At 36.6% G+C, this 24,763-nt stretch overlaps 1 protein-coding gene across 1 annotated transcript in view; it reads right to left on the reverse strand.

Moving 5' to 3' along the window:
* The window catches only part of LOC108634446 (protocadherin-11 X-linked), a gene marked incomplete at its 5' end in the record, with an annotated part of 732,405 nt that overhangs the window by 164,989 nt on the left and 542,653 nt on the right, over window positions 1-24,763 (reverse strand). Inside the window, one exon of the mRNA XM_018044115.1 lies at window positions 15,905-16,154. Coding sequence (XP_017899604.1) covers window positions 15,905-16,154 — 250 coding nt within the window. The remainder of the gene's footprint in view (window positions 1-15,904; window positions 16,155-24,763) is intronic.

Below are 24,763 nucleotides of genomic sequence, written 5' to 3' on the forward strand. Positions count from 1 at the left end.
AGCCTTCTGAATGGAAGAAAATAATAGCAAATTAAGCAACTGACAAACAACTAATCTCAAAAATATACAAGCAACTCCTGCAGCTCAATTCCAGAAAAATAGACGACCCAATCAAAAAATGGGCCAAAGAACTAAATAGACATTTCTCCAAAGAAGACATACGGATGGCTAACAAACACATGAAAAGATGCTCAACATCACTCATTATCAGAGAAATGCAAATCAAGACCACAATGAGGTACCATTTCACACCAGTCAGAATGGCTGTGATCCAAAAGTCTGTAAGCAATAAATGCTAGAGAGGGTGTGGAGAAATGGGAACCCTCTTACACTGTTGGTGGGAATGCAAACTAGTACAGCCACTATGGAGAACAGTGTGGAGATTCCTTAAAAAATTGCAAATAGAACTGCCTTATGACCCAGCAATCGCACTGTTGGGCATACACACCAAGGAAACCAGAATTGAAAGAGACACATGTACCCCAATGTTCATTGCAGTACTGTTTATAATAGCCAGGACATGGAAACAACCTAGATGTCCATCAGCAGATGAATGGATAAGAAAGCTGTGGTACATATACACAATGGAGTATTACTCAGCCATTAAAAAGAATACATTTGAATCAGTTCTAATGAGGTGGATGAAAATGGAGCCAACAGCAAAAAGAGATTGTCTTTACTCCATTGTATATTCTTGCTTCCTTTGTCGAAGATAAGGGGTCCATAGGTGTGTGGATTTATCTCTGGGCTTTCTATTTTTTTCCATTGATTTATATTTCTGTCTTTCTGCCAGTACCATACTGTCTTGATGACTGTAGCTTTGTAGTAGAGCCTGAAGTCAGAGTGAAGTAAGCCAGAAAGAAAAACACCAATACAGTATACTAACACATATATATGGAATTTAGAAAGACAGTAATGATAACCCTGTATGCGAGATAGCAAAAGAGATACAGATGTATAGAATGGACTTTTGGACTCTGAGTGAGACGGAGAGGGTGGGATGATTTGGAAAAATGGCATTGAAACATGTATACTATCATGTAAGAAACGAATTGCCAGTCTAAGTTCGATACAGGATACAGAATGCTTGGGACTGGTGCATGGGGATGATCCAGAGAGATGATATGGGGTGGGAGGTGGGAGGGGGGTTCAGGATTGGGAACTCATGTACACCCGTGGTGGATTCATGTCAATGTATGGCAAAACCAATACTGTATTGTAAAGTAAAATAAAGTAAAAATTAAAATTAAATAAAAAGAAGTATTTATGTATTATGATGATACACATTTTGCCGAGATAAGTAGGGTGTAGTTAAATAGAGCTATCAATTAGGAAAGAATTGTTTAATTCAGTTCTGGATTAATTTATATAAATAGATCTACAAGAAAGTCAATCTAATCCGATCTGACCCCAATCTTAGGAAATTAGACCATTAAAACAAAAATGCTAGTGTGCCTATGAGCCTTATACTACATCACTAACGAGCCAATATGCTACTGGAGATCAGTGGAGAAATAACCCCAGAAAGAATGAAGGGATGGAGCCAAAGCAAAAACAATACCCAGCTGTGGATGTGACTGGTGATAGAAGCAAGATCCGATGCTGTAAAGAGCAATATTGCATAGGAACCTGGAATGTCAGGTCCATGAATCAAGGCAAATTGGAAATGGTCAAACAAGAGACGGCAAGGGTGAACATCGACATTCTCAGAATCAGCGAACTAAAATGGACTGGAATGGGTGAATTTAACTCAGATGACCATTATATCTACTACTGCGGGCAGGAATCCCTCAGAAGATATGGACTAGCCATGATGGTCAAAAAAGAGTCTGAAATGCAGTACTTGGATGCAATCTCAAAAACGACAGAATGATCTCTGTTCGTCTCCAAGGCAAACTATTCAATATCACAGTTATCCAAGTCTATGCCCCAACCAGTAACACTGAAGAAACTGAAGTTGAATGGTTCTATGAAGACCTACAAGACCTTTTAGAACTAACACCCAAAAACAGATGTCCTTTTCATTATAGGGGACTGGAATGCAAAAGGAGGAAGTCAAGTAACACCTGGAGTAACAGGCAAATTTGGCCTTGGAATGCAGAATGAAGCAGGGCAAAGACTAATAGAGTTTTGCCAAGAAAATGCACTGGTCATAGCAAACACCCTCTTCCAACAACACAGGAAAAGACTCTACACATGGACATCACCAGAAGGTCAACACCAAAATCAGATTGATTATATTCTTTGCAGTCAAAGATGGAGAAGCTCTCTACAGTCAACAAAAACAAGAACAGGAGCTGACTGTGGCTCAGATCATGAACTCCTTATTACCAAATTCAGACTTAAATTGAAGAAAGTGGGGAAACCACTAGACCACTCAGGTATGACCTAAATCAAATCCCTTATGATTATACAGTGGAAGTGAGAAATAGATTTAAGGGCCTAGATCTGATAGATAGAGTGCCTGATGAACTATGGAATGAGGTTCGTTACGTTGTACAGGAGACAGGGATCACGACCATCTCCATGGAAAAGAAATGCAAAAAAGCAAAATGGCTGTCTGAGGAGGCCTTACAAATAGCTGTGAAAAGAAAAGAGTTGAAAAGCAAAAGAGAATAGGAAATATATAAGCATCTGAATGCAGAGTTCCAGAGAATTGCAAGAAGAGATAAGAAAGCCTTCTTCAGCACACAATGTAAAGAAACAGAGGAAAAGAACACAATGGGAAAGACTAGAGGATCTCTTCAAGAAAGTTAGAGATACCAAGGGAACATTTCATGCAAAGATGGGCTCCATAAAGGACAGAAATGGTATGGACCTAACAGAATAAGAAGATATTAAGAAGAGGTGGAAAGAATACACAGAAGAACTATACATAAAAGATCTTCATGATGATGTGATCACTCATCTAGAGCCAGACATCCTGGAATGTGAAGTCAAGTGGGCCTGAGAAAGCATCACTACGAACAAAGCTTGTGGAAGTGATGGAATTCCAGTTGAGTTGTTTCAAATCCTGAAAGATGATGCTGTGAAAGAGCTGCACTCAATATGCAAGGAAATTTGGTAAACTCAGCAGTGGCCACAGGACTGGAGAAGGTCAGTTTTCATTCCACTCCCAAAGAAAGGCAATGCCAAAGAATTCTCAACTACTGCACAATTGCACTCATCTCACATGCTAGTAAAGAAATGCTCAAAATTCTCCAAGCCAGGCTTGAGCAATACATGAACCGTGAACTTCCTGATGTTTAAGCTGGTTTTCAAAAAAGCAGAGGAAACAGAGATCAAATTGCCAGCATCCACTGGATCATGGAAAAAGCAAGAGAGTTCCAGAAACACATCTGTTTCTGCTTTATTGACTATGCCAAAGCCTTTGACTGTGTTGATCACAATAAACTGGAAAATTCTGAAAGAGATAGGAATACCAGACCACCTGACCTGCCTCTTGAGAAATCTGTATGTAGGTCAGGAAGCAACAGTTAGAGCTAGACATGGAACAACAGACTGATTCCAAATAGGAAAAAGAGTACGTCAAAGCTGTATATTGTCACCCTGCTTATTTAACTTATATGCAGAGTACATCATGAGAAACGCTGGACTGGAAGAAGCACAAGCTGGATTCAAGGTTGCCGGGAGAAATATCAATAACCTCAGATATGCAGATGACACCACCCTTATGGCAGAAAGTGAAGAGGAACTAAAAAGCCTCTTGATGAAAGTGAAAGTGGAGAGTGAAAAAGCTGGCTTAAAGCTCAACATTCAGAAAACGAAGATCATGGCATCCATTCCCAACACTTCATGGGAAATAGATGGGAAAACAGTGGAAACAGTGTCAGACTTTATTTTTTCGGTCCCCAAAATCAGTGCAGATGGTGACTGCAGCCATGAGATTAAAAGACGCTTACTCCTTGGAAGAAAAGTGATGACCAACCTAGATAGTATATTGAAAAGTAGAGACATTACTTTGCTGACTAAGGTTCATCTAGTCGAGACTATGGTTTTTCCTGTGGTCATGTATGGATGTTAGAGTTTGACTGTGAAGAAGGCTGAGCGCGGAAGAATTGATGCTTTTGAACTGTGGTGTTGGAGAAGACTCTTGAGAGTCCCTTGGACTGCAAGGAGATCCAACCAGTCCATTCTGAAGGAGATCAACCCTGGGTATACTTTGAAAAGAATGATGCTAATGCTGAAACTCCAATACTCTGGCCACCTCATGGGAAGAGTTGACTCATTGGAAAAGACTCCGATGCTCGGAGAGATTGGGGGCAGGAGGAGAAGGGGACGACCGAGGATGAGATGGCTGGATGGCATCATGGACTCGATGGACGTTGAGTCTGAGTTAACTCCGGGAGTTGGTGCTGGACAGGGAGGCCTGGCGTGCTGCAGTTCATGGGGTTGCAAGGAGTCGGACAGGACTGAGCGACTGAACTGACCTGAACTGAACGAGCCAAAGAATATAAGTAGAATCTTCCAAAGAAAAAACAAGTTAAATATTGTTTGTTTGTACATACTTAGAAAACTGCGGAGAAGGCAATGGTACCCCACTCCAGTATTCTTGCCTGGAAAGTCACATGGACGGAGGAGCCTGGTGGGCTGCAGTCCGTAGGGTCGCTAAGAGTCTGGCACGACTGAGCGACTTCAATTTCACTTTTCACTTTCATGCGTTGGAGAAGGAAATGGCAACCCACTCCATTGTTCTCTCCTGTAGAATCCCAGGGACAGGGGAGCCTAGTTGTCTGACCTCTCTGAGGTCGCACAGAGTCGGACACGACTGAAGCGACTTAGCAGCAGCAGCAGCAGCAGCAAACACTGAGCTATGAAAACACTGCTATTTGTGAGACTAAAGTGTATTTTTCTCAAAAATTTTGTTTTTTTAAATTTCAACATGACTTTCTCAATCCTGAGATTTAACTTCTATGTCATCAACCTAGCATAAACAAAAACAAAAACATTTCGTAGGTAAGACAAACTCCTTCACACAATTAAAATGTTTGAGCAAAGTGCAGTTCTTTTTAGTTCCTAAAAGTTATTCTGCTTTATCTCTAGTTCAAGTCATCACCCATAAAAGACTTGTGATTTCTCCAAACATTTTTACTACATGGCACACTACTAACTCAATGGACTTGATTCTATCAAAATCATTTCCCTGTTAATTATAACTTCAGCATTCTGCTAGAAAATTGAAGTTCGATAGAACATCAGGAATTTCAGAATAGAGAAAGATTTGTTTCCAGCAGAAAGGAAGAATATGTTCATATATTCATACTGCATTTCAATCCCTTGAGGTTCCTTTTATGTACTTTTCACTGTGTTCAGAGGAAATTAACCTTCAAAAAATTCATTTTAATACAAATTTTCCCTATAAGTAGTACACACACATACACACATGCACACAATCAAAAATGTATGTATATTAGATATTCATAGTAAAGATTAGATAGCGTTTATTATATAATAGTCATTAACATTCAGCATATTTACAATTTCCCCTTTGAAACTTTGACTGGTTAGCATCAATAGTACTTTTGGAAATTATCTGTCTATATTGCTCAGTTGCCTTTAAGTTGTATAAAATGCTAAATGGGAACCTTTTAAAATTTTTAATACAGGGCCTTATCACATATATAAAAAAAATTCCATATGGATATATTAAAACATTCCCCTTGATGAATGGTAAATATTTAGATTTTATACTTGTCTATTCTCAAAAAGTTGCTTCATTTAAATTACAATGTAGCTGCTTACCAACATAAGTGATTCTTCTAGTTTAGAATTTGATAAACCTTAAATCTTGGTTTAGAACATTAAGCTATTGATCAAAAAGTTTAAATCTCAGTTCTCTCGTTTGCATAATGAGGGAGTTGGACTAAACGGTCTTAAGGTCCCTTAGAGCTCTGAAATTCAAAGACTATATAAATGGCAACATCTGAACATGTACATTTTGAAGTTTTAATAGATACAAAATTATGACCCTAGAAGAGGCATTAAAGATCAGTATAATCCTCTGATTTTATAGCTAAAGAAAAAAAGACACAATAAGGTTAAAAAGCCTGTCCAAGGCCACATTGCCAGTTAATTACAGTGCCTGAGTTCGAACCCTGTAGTATGCAAAATGATGGCATAAATGAGATTATCTGCTGTGGTCTGTTGTAAAAATATTTTATTAGTAGTAATTACAAAATTAAGTATTATAATAGAACTATTAGTCAGCACCCAAATTTTTAAAAAGTATGATTTATATAGAATACCTCAAAGTAATATTTCAAATCATCTCTTTTCTCATTGCGTCTGAGACCTATACCCATAATAGGAGAAGTTTCTAAGAAAAAAAGAAACTTACAAAGGCTAATTTCATATATATTACTTAGAAGAACTTTTGAATGTGACCTATAAATTTTTCCAATGTAAGAAAGATAAAAATAAGCTGTCAGATGATCATGTGCTTTATTTTTATTTTAGTGGAACTGAGACAATAATTACTATGATTATTGATTAAAATAGGGAAAAAACTGATTCAGCAAACACTGTCACTTCTATTCTATCCTCTATTTGGAATCTTCAGTATTCAATAAAGATGCAAATTAACAAATTGCAGAAATCATGATAAGACAGATTGTCTATAATTATTCATTATTTACTGATTTCCTTGATATACTCGCTACTCGTTGAGTAGAACACGTTGAGTAGACGCAATCAGTTATGATAGTTGCAACTTACTGTACAATGTAAAAGTGTCATGGGGCAAAATATACTGCTATAATGCTTCTCATTTATTAAAATGTATAAATTATTTTAAGACAAGATATTGGATCGTGCCTAAATTTAAATAGTTCGGGTCCCCTAAGAGTTTCATCCTGCATGACTGATTGTACTATTTTTCAAAAAACTACAAAAAATACCAAAATGGCATACATTCTTCTCTTACAGGCTAAGAAAAGTGAGAAGCGAGAGATAAAGTAAGTAGAAGAAAGACAGAAGAAGGTCATGAAACGTAGTGCCTCATGGCTCATAAATAGTAGAAATATAAATGTCAAATTAACTTTATTATATAGTATAGGTAGGCTAATAAAAATTTAGATGCAGAGGAAGGCTTATTGTGAAGAGAAGACCACCTATTCTCTGTCACTAAAGGCGGTTTTCAAGCTTACTGACATTCCAGACCTTACAGCATTGGCTTTCAAATGGCAACTTGTGCCAAGCTCCTAGTGCTTGCCATTTTCAAACAGAAAAGACATGATAAACGATTGCTTTACTTAGAATGGCCTGCTATTGATTGATAAACCTCCATCTAATCCATATTAGGTTTAAGATACTAATGATATACTCATCTTAGAGGCTGTTAGGCAAATGGAATCCTGTAAATGTCTTCAAGTTTCCAACTTTAGGATTTACTTTTCATTTTGATCCGTGACTTGTGATTTTTTTTTTTTTTTATCTCTAGTAGAAATCCTTCATTGCCATTATAAAGCCTGGATACTTCGATTGGTTTGTAAGGTGGTTACATTTCCTGCATAGGAAATTTGGGTATGATAGGATGGTATAGTAAGATTTGTTTCACCCACTTTCTTATTATGATATATATTTTAACTTTCCTAAGTTTGAAATTAAAAAAAAAAATTGGCTTTTCAAAAGCATGTCAGTTTAAGTGATAAAAATTAATACAAATTACAGAACATCTGCCACTAGATCATTGTTTATATCTGCCTCAACTCATTTAGTGTATAAACTGCTAGCAAGTAAACCTTATTCTTTCCCAAGCAATGGCAGATAGCTGAACTCTTGGGTGGAACCATTCTTTCTAATCTATTGCTATACACTGTTATTTATATAACACACAAGGGACTAAAATAAGCTGGAAGTTACAAACAGTATTCATGACTGCAATGACTTTCCTGTAAGAATGCATAAAACTGACTTTGATATTATCGTTAGCCTAAAAAAATTTATTCTATATGAAGAATTTTTTTCAATAGATAGATAAAGCTAAAGCTGTTGTCGATTGGCAACACAATGAAAATTATCAGGCATTTGTCTTTCTTATACTTTCAGAATCCAGGAGCATTGAGTTTAGTCCCTTTCTTCAAGTGGGACAAAACTAACAGAATTGATATTTGATAATGTATTCCTTAGAAACACTGATTGATTTACCTTTCAAAATCTGTAACTTCAGATTTGTTGAGCTAATTTGAATTATTTGTTTATTATACTCTTCCCTCCCTGAACAGACACTACTATACAGGCTAAGAATGAACAGAGTTTTAGGAAACTCTTCATACACATAGCCAGCTGAGATAGAAATCGCATAGGTGGATAATTAACCTTTAAAAAGAGCGTAACTTTGCTTTCTTAGTTTGAATGCATTTCCTATTTGTTCACATTACAATATGTACAAAATTATTTCATTCACTTTTATTCTTGTTATGACATGGAAATTAATACGTGACTTTGTTCAAAAATACATTTGAAAATATTGGAGGACTTATGAAGTCAAATTTCCTGGGTATTTGGAAACGAGAAAAAGTACCTAATTAAAATTTATATGAGTAATGTTTACTAAATTGTAGATTTAGATGATTTTTTCTGACATCTTCTGGAAAAGTAATGGCTACTGTCCCCTTAAATATATAAACCAGTTATTGTTCTTCTTTCTATTTATAACAAATTGAATTTTTCAGATGAGTAATTAGTACAGTGCTAGTATATCAAATTTGCCTGAAAGAATATATGGATACTTTAATTTTGCCTTTAGCTGTCTGGCTCCTAATGTTCTTAATTATGAAGGGCTGAGTTTTAATGATCCATTATTAAGTGAGCTTTTTAAAGTTACCATTTTTTTTTACCAATTTCTACATTTAGAATTAGATATTCAATTAATCAAATATTCAATTAATAATTACTGTGGTGTTATTCATGTCAACAGTCTCTGCAGAACAAGGCAAAATTTTTCATTCTTCTGAGTAGTATTCTATTCAATCAAATTCTTCTGTATCAATTAATTATATCACTTGTAGAGGATCAATCAAAATGTGTTCCAGGGAATGATTAATTACTTCAGTTTTTTGTGAACGAACTATTTTCATGTTAAGAGTGCTAAGTAAACCTGATCTAGTGAAAGAAAAATGAAAGTCAGAGAGATGTATCAACCTGAGATAAATATACTCTAGTAGGGAGATTTATCATTTTTTTATGAAAAAAATATATTCCTCTTTATTTTAATGTAGAATTTCTTTAACCCTAAATGTTATTGGAATTATATATATATATATTTTTTATTTTGCATAACAGAAAGGAGAAAGGAGAGCATTACAAAGCACTTTCTTTTAACTGATGAAATTTTACACATATTTTGGTACTTTAAATCCAGATTTTTGACAATAGACCAAAATTTTCAGGTAGAGAGACTTCATGTGTGAAATTACCACCTAAAATAAGAGGCTTCAAAAAATGCAGATGACATAACTTTTGCAATTGAAAATCATAAAAATGTGGAAATCTTTTTTCCCCTTTATTTTGGAGGAATTTTTTTTCTGAAAATGAACTGTCACAACTGGTAAACTGAAGACTGACGAATATCTTTAGTAAGATTTTTTTCATTATTTCGTCCAAAGAAACATGGATGTTTTCTATGATCAGTTAAACTATAACATACTAGCAGATCATTAGAAATTTGGAAGTATTAATTGTTAATCTTTTCATTCTAGCTCACCCATAGTGAGAGAGTAGCAAAGCATCCTCTATTCAAGGGGAAAATACACACACACACACACACACACACATATGTTGGCTACATGTGTATGAACTAACCAGAAATCTCTAAAGTTTATCGTGGTAGACCTTCATTAATATTTCCATGTGTCTCGGAACTCAGTCTGAATTATAATATCAAAACAATGTTTTACAAAAGAATGTCATAAAGTATTTTTTTATTTTTTTTATTTTTTATTTTTTTATTTTTTTAATTTTAAAATCTTTAATTCTTACATGCATTCCCAAACATGAACCCCCCTCCCACCTCCCTCCCCATCTCTCTGGGTCATCCCCATGCACCAGCCCCAAGCATGCTGTATCCTGCGTCAGACATAGACTGGCGATTCGATTCTTACATGATAGTATACATGTTAGAATGCCATTCTCCCAAATCATTCCAGCCTCTCCCTCTCCCTCTGAGTCCAAAAGTCCGTTATACATAGCTGTGTCTTTTTTCCTGTCTTGCATACAGGGTCGTCATTGCTATCTTTCTAAATTCCATATATATGTGTTAGTATACTGTATTGGTGTTTTTCTTTCTGGCTTACTTCACTCTGTATAATCAGCTCCAGTTTCATCCATCTCATCAGAACTGATTCAAATGAATTCTTTTTAACGGCTGAGTAATACTCCATTGTGTATATGTACCACAGCTTTCTTATCCATTCATCTGCTGATGGACATCTAGGTTGTTTCCATGTCCTGGCTATTATAAACAGTGCTGCAATGAACACTGGGGTACATGTGTCTCTTTCAATTCTGGTTTCCTCGGACTGTCATAAAGTATTTTTAAGTCTTCTCTTCATAAATTATATTTTACCTGCTGCTGCTGCTGCTGCTAAATTGCCTCAGTCGTGTCCAACTCTGCGACCCCACAGACAGCAGCCCACCAGGCTCCCCCATCCCTGGGATTCTCTAGGCAAGAATACTGGAGTGGGTTGCCATTTCCTTCTCCAGTGCATGAAAGTGAAAAGGCAAAGTGAAGTCTCTCAGTTGTGTCCGACTCTTAGCGACCCCACGGACTGCAGCCTACCAGGATCCTCTGTCCATGGGATTTTCCAAGCAAGAGTACTGGAGTGGGGTGCCATTGCCTTCTCCTACTTGATGCTACTTGTAAATAAATATATATTCAATATATGAACATAAAGTGACAATGAAAGTGTTACTTGCTCAGTCGTGTCTGACTCTTTGTGACCACATGGACTGTAGCACAACAGGCTCTTCTGTCCATAGAATTTTCCAGGCAAGAATACTGGAGTGGTTAGTCATTTACTTCTCCAGGAGATCTTCCTGACCAAGGGATCAAACCCAGGTCTCCTGCATTGCAGGCAGATTCTCTACCATCTGAGCCACCAAGGAAACCATATGAAATAGTGAAGTGAAAGTCGTTCAGTCATGTCCGACATTTTGCAACCCCATAGACTATACAGTCTATGGAATTCTCCAGGCCAGAATACTGGATTGGGTAGCCTTTCCCTTCTCCAGAGGATCTTCCCAACCCAGGGATTGAAGCCAGGTCTCCCATATTGCAGGCAGATTTTTTACCAGCTGAGCCACAAGGGAAGCCCTATGAACATAGGGCCATATGTAATCTAGTGTGTTTAGAGTAGTCCCAAGAAGATCACACTGTCCTCAAGTCTCTTAATGCTATATCTTGACATATACAATTCTCAGAAATATAGTCATATTCTGTTGTCTATTATGGCCATGGTCTTGTAAGCCTCCAATAGATTCTTTGAAAATGAAAAGATATAATCTGTTACAGCATTCACAGTAACCCAGAAGCAACTAATAATACTTTATATAGGCTGGATTTTTCTTTGCTTATATTTTTACTAATTCGCTAACTTCAAAGAGCAGGGTCTATTTGAAATGATACACATAATTTGATGGGGTTATGATGGGAGAAAAGCTCTGTGACATTGGCTGTCAGTCAAAGAAGAAAAACTTCATAGAGTGGCATTAAGCAACCCTCATACCAAAAGCTAAAGTCAGGAAATAGCAATTGTAAAATTTAAAAACTAAAAAACCTTCAAGTGGAATGAGACAGACTATTTTATTAAACTTGTCTCCTGAAAAAGAAATGATTGGACTGAGTCTTCTTGTTTTTTCTTTATCTTAAAAAGGGAAGCTAAGGGGGCAGTCTTAAGATGGCCGGCAAATAGGATGGGGAGACCACTTTCTCCACCACAAATTCAACAAAAGATCATTTGAATGCTGAGCAACTTCCACAAAACAACTTCTGAAAGCTGGCGGAGGATACTAGGCACCCAGAAAGGCAGCCCATGGTCTTTGAAAGGAGGTAGGACAAAATATAAAAGACAAAAAGAGAAACAAAGGCGTTAGGGATGGAGACCCATCCCGGGCAGGGAGTCATGAAGGAGGAGAAGCTTCCAAACACCAGGAAACCCTCTCACCAGTGGGTCTGTGGGGAGTTTCGGAATCTCAGAGGGCAACATAACCAGGAGAGAAAAATAACACACACACACATACACACACACACAGAATTCATACCTAAGTGCAACTCCCAACAGAGAAGTAGCCCAGACACTATTATGCACTATTTCAGAGCTATAGAGCTTCTTTTTGAAAGTACCTTATCATCTGTATTAGCCTAAAGAGACGATTTTGCTATGACAAATTTTATCATCAGCTATTTTTTTTCCTTAAATCAAAGCAAAACATACATGTATATGCTAAAAATCTCACTAGTATGTTGGTGGCTCAGAGGTTAAAGCGTCTGCCTCCAATGTGGGAGACCTGGGTTCGATCCCTGGGTTGGGAAGATCCCCTGGAGAAGGAAATGGCAGTCCACTCCAGTATTCTTGCCTGGAGAATCCCATGGACGAAGAAGCCTAGTAGGTTACAGTCCACGGGGTCGCAAAGAGTCGGACACGACTGAGCCACTTCACCACCACCACCATGCCATATTAAGAAAATAGAGTTCATTTAAAGTGAAATATGCTTCTGCACTTATATTACGGTCTTTTATTTTCCAAAATGGACAACATTCTCTTAGAACATGATTTAGAGGGAAGTTTCTGTTTCATTGGTAGACTAGGTAGCTAATATGACTCATAGTAAAAATAGATTTTAAACATTAAACCATAAATATTTTCACACTTATACAAAAATGAGTATTCATTTTTAATTATATATATATCCATTACATAGTTTATTAAAATAATAAGTAGCAAAAATATATTTGTAGTATCATTATTATTGCCTATAGCCATTGCAATTTTAAAATAAAGCATAATAATGTACTTCACTGACTTGAAATTTTCCATTGCTTCATCCTGTAGAGTAATTGTGAACAAAATATTTCATAGTCAAAATTATTATAGTGTCAATATGATCAAAGAGGAGAAATGTTTAATCCGTGGTAGAAACAAGATTTAAAACTAAAGCTGTCAAGTATGTCAGTTCATAAATTTTTACTAACACTTACACTTTTTTTTTTTTTAAGTATGATTGATTTACAGTATCATATATCAGTTTCAGGTATATACTTTTACTCTACTAATAAAATCAATCCCTGCAAAGAAGTCTTCATTGAAATGTTTTTAAACAACTGCCTATTAATATGTATAATTGAGATAAATAAAGCTGTGCTTAATTTTAAATGTCTTATATTTTTTAAATTTTAAAATCTTTAATTTTAAAATTTAAAAAATAAAAAAAAATAAAAAAAAAAGAAATTCATCAGTAAACATATTGATTACATCGTGATATTTTTAAAATCTGTTTCAAGATTGTTATTCAGAGAAAGCCAGACATTAAAAAAAAAATAAAAAATAAAAAAATAAATGTCTTATAAAAAATTCTAACCCGTACCAATGTTGTGTGCTCTCTTAACTTCAATAATATAACATCTTAGTCTTATTCAGCTTGAAAATATTTTTCAGAGTTAAGTCCAAACTGTGGATGCTTCCTCTGAGTTTACTCTTTAATGATTGCTATACAGTTTTCTAAGAAAAGTGTTTAGTGGTGTGTGTAATATGCAAAAGAATCAGTTCTATTTTATAAAAATGATGCTTATTTCATCTATATACTTTTGTTACAAGGTAGTGGTAGGTCTACAGTTAAAACAATAGTCTATGAAGTAGTAAAGAACAGCATTTGCTCAATGCAGATTTGTTATTTATGACTATATTCTTACTAGAAATTGACTCCGAGTTCGTTATAGCAGAAGATAACAGTCACAGCCATGTATTTCTTCCAGAAGTCATTATGTCATGTTACACATAAGTAAATGAAAGGTAGATTGGCATTGTATATTACAGAAGAATTTTTCATCCTTTGAATGAATGGTGATAAATTGTTTTAAGCATAAAGTTGAATATAGAGATAGATGTTTAGTACTTTCTGAATTTTGTGTCTAAAAAGTCTCTAAAATATTCATATTAAAAACGTCTTTTATAGCCAGTGTCTTCTTTTGTTGGAGCTTCCTTGATGGCCCATACAGTAAAGAGTATGCCTGCAATGCGGGAGACCAGGATTTAATCCGTGGGTCTGGAAGATCCCCTTGAGAAGGAAATGGCAACCCACTCAAGTATTCTTTCCTGGAAAATTCCATGGATGGAGGAGCCTGGTGGGCTGCAGTCTGCTTTTGTTTGTTATGCTGTCACTGGTTCTTAGTATGTATGTTTAGTCTTAGATTATATCCTGATGTTTAACCAATAATTTCATTTTTTTTTTAGTTTAGAAAATACAGATTAAAACACAATGATGGGGAGACCATTTTGTTCTCAAAACTAGAGGTTTACTTAAATTATATATCCATACAATCCATAATGTTCAAAATTATAGGAGACAGGAAGAATAAAAGAAAAGCAGGCCCCAGCAAAGGCAGCAAAAGAGATTTATAATTATGGATAAACTGGATGCTGTAAGGCATGAGACGCTTGGAACAAGTCCAGAGGGAACAGTTCATAGTCTTGAAAACAAATTATGATCCTGGGGTCAGAAGACCGACACCAGACTGTTTCTCAACTGGAGTCTCAGAGTCACATGTTTTACGTTATCTGGTGGAAATTCTATAGATAAAGAATATTAGTCTGAGTTACTGATTTGTTATTGATTACTGTTTCTTAGTTGCTCAGTGGTTAATGATCACTTTGTTCTTTGGTCCTGAAGACCACATGAGTTATAGCTTAACTCCCCGCATATTCTTTTGTTCACGGCTGAACATATAATAAAGCTGGCTTGGATTCAGTTTTGGCACCTTCACCTTGGCGCGGTGCTGGTCCACTGATCTTCTCTTTTCACTGAATTCTTGTGTCTTGTTTCTCATTCTTTCGCCATATCATGCTTTTGGAAACCCTGCTTGTTGAGCGGGTCTCGAAAAAAAATATCTTTCAAAATTTCTATTTAATATTTATTTATCTTATATGTTACTTGGTCTCTTTTTTCTTCTTTCTCCATCACATATATGGTATACCTTTTTGGACCTATACAGCTTTATGTATATGAAACATACTGAGGCAAATTATAATTCTTCAAATACAAGAATCTCCTGAGATATGTATAATCTTATAAAATTTTGTATTTCCCAAAATTATGAAAACATAGGGATTTCCAAGATACATGTTCAAGATAATTTAATAAACTTCATGATCTTTTTTAAGAGTTCAACATTTCTGAACTGTGCAAAATGTAGCTTTTAATGCCTTCAATCTGAAGACCAAATCTGAACATCTTTCTAAACAGTAACATGGTGTAAGGCATGTGGTTTCAATACATTATTGAAAACCTCACACCAGTTTTTTTACCTTGGAGTCAGGATCACTCATTTCTCAAAAGAATTAATTGTCTATGATTATTATCATTATTAAAAATTAAACTTAGAAAATACTTTATGTGAATTATAAAATTATTTCTGTACACAAATAAATAAAAATAAACTGGTTGGTTATATATATATATATAAATATATGTATACAGATATATGCATAAGTAAATAGAAAATTTTATCTATGCCTAGACAATATGACTATTAGATTTCATAGCAAATTTCAAAGTAGGTATGATCACATATTTCAAAAATTATAGACGGCTGCATATATTCTTTCCACCAAAGTTTGTATTGCTAGCTTTTAAAAATGTGTTACTAACACATTTACATTGGCCAATGTTATTATGGTTACAGTTGTTTTACTTGCAAACACAATAAGCCTTTTAAATCCAGGACTTGGGGGTATCAACTTACTGGATTCAGGATCAGAGTTGCCATCCCCTTCAGTGCGGTTGTTGTTTGCAGCATGGTCAAAGTACTCCTCCTGAGGATAGCCAAGGGGCAGGGCGTGGGATGCGCTGGGAAGGCTGCCTGCATCATGGTCTCCCAGTCCACCATCACTGCTGCTTTCTTGAGAGCCTTCTGGTAGGTGAAATGTGACACGCCGCTGGGACTGAAAAGAAGACAGAAAATTACAGGGTTTCAGCTATGATCTGAATAATTCCTTAATGCATCCAATTTAGAAAATGTATTATTTTAGCTGTCTAGTGAAGTCACATTAACATTATCTTGAGTTGTGAACAATTTCAGGCTTTTGTAAACAGTTCGCGCTGTGTTCAAACCTTTTTTACCTGGCAGCAGAATTGCTTTTATTTTATTTTTAAACAGGCACATCCAATTACAGGATGAAAGTCAACTTGTTCTAAAGGTAGAGGCTGTCACCCATGTAGACACTCAAGCACATTGGAAATTTTGATCATCATTTGAACATGGATTTATCTAATTATCATTTGACAAGATTTTATTTTTTGAACAATAAGCCTGAATAAATATAACAAAATTTTATTGCTATTTCTGTAAGATTCTGTCTGGCTGAAACAGTAAATAATAATACAAATTTATTCAATCATGTAGACTTACAAATTAAAATTACAAACCATCTTTTCGAAGAGTCTTAGGGGAAATATTTTGATTTGGAATTTATTTAAATTGATTCTACAGTCTAAAAATAAAAATAATTACATGGTATGGATAACAGGTGATAATTATAGAAGCAAACTCCAGGTGTCATCTCTGATGGTAAATATAGCAAAACATTAAAAACATACATATGCTAACATATAAAGATGAAGCATTTGGTTCATGACATCCAGTAGTGTGATAACTTCACCAGATGTAGCATTGATTTTGTTTGCAGCATTGCTATATGTAGTAGTTACACTCCAAAGATACCCCTGACAATAAACCTCACCTTTTAGCATTCAAATCCTTATGGAGTCCTCTACCACAATGAATATGGATAAGTCCTGTGTAACCAAACTTTGTAGCTTCTGCCTTGCTCTCTCAGAATACTCATTCAGGAAAATCAGCTGAATTGAAAGAAGTCTGACTAATGGGAGACTGCCATACCATGAGGAAGTTCAAGCTGCCCATGTGGAAAGAAAGGTAGCAAATACAATACCCAGAGAGACAAAGCTGCTCCAGCCACTCAAGTTCAGGTGCCAAATATATATATGAAGAATCCATTCTGGACTTTTAGTTTATGGCTTCATTTGATCCATCCAAACCAGCCATCTCCAGATATTTGAGCCACATGTTTGAGATAACAGTCATTGTGAAGCAGAGATAGCAATCTCTGCTGTGTACCACCTAAATTCCTGACCTAAAAAATGTCAAGTGCAACTGGTTTTTGTTTTATGCTCCAAAGATCATGGACAATTTGTTATGTAACAATAGATTAACCAAAACATTTAATTACTAGTAGCATGAAAGATGCAATTTAGAGATAATTATTTAAGAAATTTATGCATCTCAAAGGGTACATGTAATCAGGTACTAGGAATTCCCATAAAATAATGCATATACTTTCACAAGTTCAGGCTTGATAGTCAACTATTTCTTCAGATGCTGATATTGCTATAGACTATAGGCTTATGCCCTCTCAAAAGTCATATGTTAAAAACTAATTCCCAGCATAATGGCATCTGGAGGTGGGATCTTTGCAAAGTGATTAGGTTACTAGGATGAAGCCCTCATTAATGGGATTAGTGTACTTATAACACCAGCCCTAGATACCTCCCTCTCCCCTTCTTCCATGTGAGAATACAGTGAGGTAATTTTGTCAGTCCAGCAAAGCTGCATTTGACTATTCTCTAAGAAGCCATAAGCTCATTTATTTATAGATTAAACTTCATTTAATTCCAAAAATTATTTATAGTTGTTAACATATTTCAGTTACTTCAAGTAAAATATATATATTTATGCTCATAAACATTTTTTTAAAGGCAAGACCTGGAAAAACAGGATTTTAAAAAGCTTCCAACTTTATATTGTAGACATTTATCTACAATTAGTTATTGTATATAATTGAATGTCAAAAAATAATACTTCAGTTCAGTTCAGTCGATCAGTCGTGTCTGACTCTTTGCAAGCCCATGAATCGCAGCATGCCAGGCCTCCCTGTCCATCATGAACTCCCCGAGTTCACTCAGATTCACATCCATCGAGTCAGTGATGCCATCCAGCCATCTCATCCTCTGTCGTCCCCTTCTCCTCCTGCCCCCAATCTCTCACAGCATCAAAGTCTTTTCCAATGAGTCAACTCTTTGGTTCAAAAGCATCAATTCTTCGGCCTTCAGCCTTCTTCACAGTCCAACTCTCACATCCATACATGACCACAGGAAAAACCATTGCCTTGACTAGACGGACCTTAGTTGGCAAAGTAATGTCTCTGCTTTTGAATATACTATCTAGGTTGGTCATAACTTTTCTTCCAAGGAGTAAGCGTCTTTTAATTTCATGGCCACAGTCACCATCTGCAGTGATTCTGGAGCCCCAAAAAATAGTCTGACACTGTTTCCACTGTTTCTCCAATTATTTCCCATGAAGTGATGGGACAGGATGCCATGATCTTCAGTTTCTGAATGTTGAGCTTTAAGCCAACTTTTTCACTCTCCTCTTTCACTTTCATCAAGAGGCTTTTTAGCTCCTCTTCACTTTCTGCCATAAGGGTGATGTCATCTGCATATCTGAGGTTATTGATATTTGTCCCGGCAATCTTGATTCCAGCTTGTGTTTCTTCCAGTCCAGCGTTTCTCATGATGTACTCTGCATAGAAGTTAAATAAGCAGGGTGACGATATAGAGCCTTGAAATACTTCTTTTCCTATTTGGAACCAATCTGTTTTTCCATGTCCGATTCTAACTGTTGCTTCCTGGCCTGCATACAGATTTCTCAAGAGACAGGTCAGGTGGTCTGGTATTCCCATCTCTCTCAGAATTTTCCACAGTTTGTTGTGACCCACACAGTCAAAGGCTTTGGCATAGTCAATAATAATTAAGACATAAATTAAAAAGTCACTGTATATAAAATAAACCAGTTTAGCATGAGACGAATTTACAGCTAGCAGTGCTAGTGACAAAGAGCCCACCTCCCAATGCAAGAGATGAAAGAGACGTGGGTTCGATCTCTGGGTCAAGAACATCCCCTGGAAAAAGGTATGGCAACCCATTCCAGTGTTCTTGCCTGGAGAATCCAATGGACTGAGGAGCTTGGTGGTGATTATAGTCCATAGGGTCTCAAAGAATCAGACACAACTGAATCAGTTAACATGCATACATCACCATAATTCATAACTGTTAAGAGATATTTCAATTTTCTATTAAGACTGAGCCATATATTTCAAGTATGTCTTATATTTCAAATTTTTCAAAGCATTAGACCTATATAATAGAATCTATAAGGAAAATAATTACTGCTGACAAAAGTAAATGAATCAATGGAGTATTACTCAGCCATTAAAAAGAATACATTTGAATCAGTTCTAATGAGGTAGATGAAACTGGAGCCAATTATACAGAGTGAAGTAAGCCAGAAAGAAAAACACCAATACAGTATACTAATGCATATATATGGAATTTAGAAATATGGTAACGATAACTCTGTATGCGAGACAGCAAAAGAGACGCAGATGTATAAAACAGTTTTTTGGACTCTGTGGGAGAGGGAGAGGGTTGGATGATTTGAGAGAATGACTGTGAAACATGTATAATATCATATAAGAAACGAATCACCAGTCTAGGTTCGATGCAGGGTGCAGGATGCTTGGGGCTGGTGCGCTGGGATGACCCGGAGGGGTGGTGTGGGGTGAGGGGAGGTGGGAGGGGGTTCGGGATTGGGAGCATGCACACACCCGTGGCAGATCCATGTTGATGTGTGGCAAAGCCAATACAGTATTGTAGAGTAAAATAATAATGATAATAAATTTAAAAACAAAACAAACAAAAAAAGTAAATGAATCTAGAGTTTTAACACGTGCTAGTTAAGCATGGAGTCATATTGTTTAGTCACTAAGTCGTGTTCAACTCTTGTGAAAGCAGTACTGTAGCCCACCAGATTTCTCTGTCCATGGAATTTACCAAGCAAGAATGGGTTGCCATTTCCTTCTCCAGGAGATCTTCCTGACCCAGGGAATGAACTCAAGTCTCCTTCATTGGTAGGTGGATTATTTGCCACTGAACCACCAGGGAAGCCCATGGAGTCATATACCCTAACATATTTAAAAATGTGTCAGCTACAAATTGGCACTTCCCTGTCAACTACAAATTGGCCCTTGCCAAGAGCATTTGTCAGAAAATGAACAACCACCACAAGGGCATTTGCCATCTGCCTCTGTGGAGATTGAACCTGTGCTGCTTCAGCTGTGGACCTTCAATGTCCCATGGGTGTAGAGTGAGGCACTCTGTGCTCCAGGGAATCTGGTGGAACAGGTCTTTAGGTAGTTAGAAATTTTCAGGAATTGATTTTATGATTGGAATCCTTGTTGTTGTTGAGTCGTTCAGTCATGGCTGACTCTTTACAACCCCATGGACTATAGCACGCCAGGGTTCCCTGTCCTTCAACATGTCCTGAAGCTTTCTCAAACTCATATCCATTGAGTTGGTGATGCCATCCAACCATCTCTTCCTCTGTCATCCCTGTCTCCTCTGCCTTCAATCTTTGCCAATATCAGGGTCTTTTCTAATGAGTTAGCTCTTCTCATCAGATGGCCAAAGTATTGGAGCTTCATCTCAGCATCAGTCCTTTCAATGAATATTCACGACTGATTTCCTTTAGAATTGGCTGATTTGATCTCTTTGCAGTCCAAGGGACTCTCAAGAGTCTCCTCCAACACCACAGTGCAAAAACATCAATTCTTCACTGCTCAGCCTTCTTAACAGTCCAACTCTCACATCCATACATGACTACTGGAGAAACCATAGCTTTGATTAGATGGACCTTTGTCCATAATATAATATGTCTGCTTTTTATTATGCTGTCTAGGTTTGTCATAGCTTTCCTTTCAAGGAGCAAGTATCTTCTAACTTCATGGCTACAGTCACCATCTGCAGTGATTTTGGAGCCCAAGAAAATAAAGCCTGTCACTGTTTCTATTGTTTCTACATCTATTTGCCATGAAGTAATGGGACCAAATGCCACGGTCTTCATTTGTTGAATGTTGAGATTTAAGCCAGCTTCTTCATTCTCCTCTTTCACCTTCATCAAGAGGATCTTTAGTTCCTCTTCACTTTCTACCATAAAGATGGTGCCATCTGCATATCTGAGGTTATTGATATTTCTCCCAGCAATCTTGATTCCAGCTTGCGCTTTGTCAAGCCCACCAGTTCTTATGATATACTCGGCATACAAGTTAAATAAGCAGAGTCACAATATACAACCTTGACGTAGCTTTGAACCAGTAGGTTGTTCCATGTCCGGTTCTAAGTGTTGCTTCTTGACCTGCATACAGGTTTCACAGTAGGCAGGTAAGGTGGTCTGGTTTCCCCATCACTGTAATAATTTTCCACAGTTTGTTGTGATCCACATTGCGAGGTCAAGAAGCAACATATGCAGATCAAGAAGCAACAGTTAGAACTGGACATGGAATAACAGATTGATTCCAAATCGGGAAAGGAGTACATCAACACTGCATATTGTCACCCTGCTTGTTTAACTTATATGCAGAGGACATCATGTGAAATGCCAGGCTGGATGAAGCACTATCTGGAATCAAGATTGCTGGGAGAAATATCAACAACCTCAGATATGCAGATGATACCACTCTTATGGCAGAAAGTGAAGAGGAACTAAAGAGCCTCTTGATGAACGTGAAGGAGGAGAATGAAAAAGCTGGCTTTAATCTCAACATTCAACAAATAAAATTCATGGCATCTGGTCCCATCACTTCATGGCAAATAGATACGGAAACAATGGAAACAGTGACAGACTATTTTGGGGGGCTCCAAAATCACTGCAGATGGTGACTGCAGCCATGAAATTAAAAGATGCTTGCTCCTTGGAAGAAAAGCTATGGCAAACCTAGACAGCATATTAAAAAGCAGAGACATTACTTTGCCAACAAAGGTCCATCTAGTCAAAGCTATGGTTTTTCCAGTAGTCATGTATGGATGTGAGGGTTAGACTATAAAAAAAAACTGAGCACTGAAGAATTAATGCTTTTTGCACTGTGGTATTGGAGAAGACTCTTGAGAGTTTCTTGGCCTGCAAGGAGATCCAATCAGTCAATCCTAAAGGAAATCAGTCCTGATATTAATTGGAAGGTCTGGTGCTGAAGCTGAAACTCCAATATTTTGGCAACTTGATGTGAATAACTGACTCACTAGAAAAAACCCTGATGCTGGGAAAGATTGAAGGCAGGAGGAGAAGGGGAAGACAGAGGATAAGATTATTGGATGGCATCACTGATTCAATGGACATGAGGTTGAGTATGCTCCAGGAGTTAGTGATGGACAGGGAAGCCTGGGGTGCTGCAATCCATGGGGTCTCAAAGAGTCAGACATGACTGAGTGACAGAACTCCAACTCCAACATAGTAAAAAGATTTAGAGTAGTCAACGAAGCAGAAGTAGGTTTTTTTTTTTTTTTTCCCCAATCCTTGTATCTCTTCAGATCTAAAAATATCAGTAAATCCCTTCATGATGACATCAGCTCCTGGTGACTGCAGAAAAGCTTTTGTGAAGTAAGTGCTTGATTTCACTGAACCTCCCCTTCACCAAGATATTATATATTGACCTTCTCCCACTACCTCTTTGGAGCAGTCTCTCAGAGCTGTGAGGTGCTGTCTCCAGGGCTTCAGTACTCATTTGACCCAAATACAACTTAATTCATAGTTCTCAGATTATGCATCATCTTTTAGTCAAAATTGCCAGTGAATAGAAGATAAATTTCTATCAAATGATAAAAGTAGAGTCTATATATTACCTCCTGATGTAAGAGAAATGTAATTTTGTTTTCTCTTATCTACACACACACACACACACACACACACACACACACACACACACACAAACAATTTAAGTCAAAAAGATACCTCATCCTATGACACCTATAACTAGTAACAACTAAAATCCCCCGCAAAGGAATGCTCTAGAGTGAATCTGTAATTACCCGTGTCACATATTGATCTCTAATGCCCTTTATGCTCATAAATTGAATCCCTCTAAGGCTACAGTCCATAGGGTAGCAACGAGTCAGACACAACTGAACATCTGAGGACCGGAAAGGTAAATATAGGGGACTAAATGGGTTGGTATGGACTCCCTTTAGTGGATGCAACTGTTTTTTGCCACTTCTTGAATGCTTATAAAATGCAAACAGTAGCATCCTGAAATGCAGTTTTATATGTGACATTATTACACATACACCTTTGATATTTCAAAGAATTATGTAAATAAACTCCCTTGTCTATATTAATTTTAACAGATATTGGAATGCCTCAAGTGGAGACCAAGGTATGTTGTTTTGGTCATTAATGGTGCCATGTTATTTTAAAAATAGTATGAAGTTCAAAAGCATATTAAGGATTTGATTATTTTCTCTCAGTTCACAAAGTTTACAGTCTAAAACATTTTTTTTTACTTATTTCTAAAATCTGTAGAAAGCATTCAAATAGCTTTGATTAAATGTGTTAGTCTATTTTTTTATTTAGTGAATTCACAAGAGGCTTTCTATTGGCACATGTGTGATTAAGTTGTCCATCTTTGTATTAAATTTTCATGAAATATTTCCTTAAATGAAATTGTTAGAATTTAACTTTTAAGGAATTGTTTTCAAAAAGCTTCTGAAAATTTAGCTTTTAATGGGAAAAGAACAGTTACCTACTTTTTTCTAGGGTTACTTTAATGATTTCTACTTAAGCTTGCATTTTGCAATTTGTGACACTTCTAGATAGAACTGAACATAAAATAATTATATAAATTTAGGACTTCCTTGTAGCTCAAATGGTAAAGAATCTACCTCCGATGCAGCAGGCCAAGGTTCGATCCCTGGGTCAGGAAGATCCTCTGGGAAGGGAATGGCAATCCACTCCAATATTCTTGCTTGGAGAATTCCATGGACAGAGAAGCCTGGTGGGCTACAGTTCATGGGGTCGCAAAGAGTCAGACACGACTGAGCGACTAACACACACGAACAGCAATTTATGAACCCTTTGTAGTAAATTGTGGGAACTGGATTTAGCTCATTTGCCCTTTACTTTTTAATGGATGGATCCTTAATCTCTGATGGCACTTTTCTACTTAGATTTGTAATATAGATGTGTTTAAAATACAGAAGCATTTTTTTTCTTATTCAATGTATTTAGAAATATTAACTATTTCATGAAAATCATCCCTTGGGTCTGTCAAAGAAAAGAATAAATAATTCCCCTTTTTCAAGTGTTGACAATGATTGCTATGCAATATAAAAGAGCTATTACATTAATGACCATGTCATAATTTGTCTCTCTGCCACCCTTCTAGGAAGCTGCGGCATTCAAATTAAAACAATCTATTGACTGCAATCATGAATTTATGGGATGGAAATAAATCTTGCATTATTCATGAATAAATGTCTGTAATGAAAGGCTAATTATTTTTCTGCCAGTAAGAGAAAAATCCAGAGTGACTCTCCATCTAATTTATAATCTACACGCCTTGATTTTAGCTCTAATCAATCAAAATTCCAGAATGTATGAAATAATACTGGTGTCACCTAGGTGAATCATTTACAGGCAAACTATCAACAT

Source organism: Capra hircus (assembly GCF_001704415.2).
Source record: "Capra hircus breed San Clemente chromosome X unlocalized genomic scaffold, ASM170441v1, whole genome shotgun sequence".
NCBI lineage: Eukaryota > Metazoa > Chordata > Mammalia > Artiodactyla > Bovidae > Capra > Capra hircus.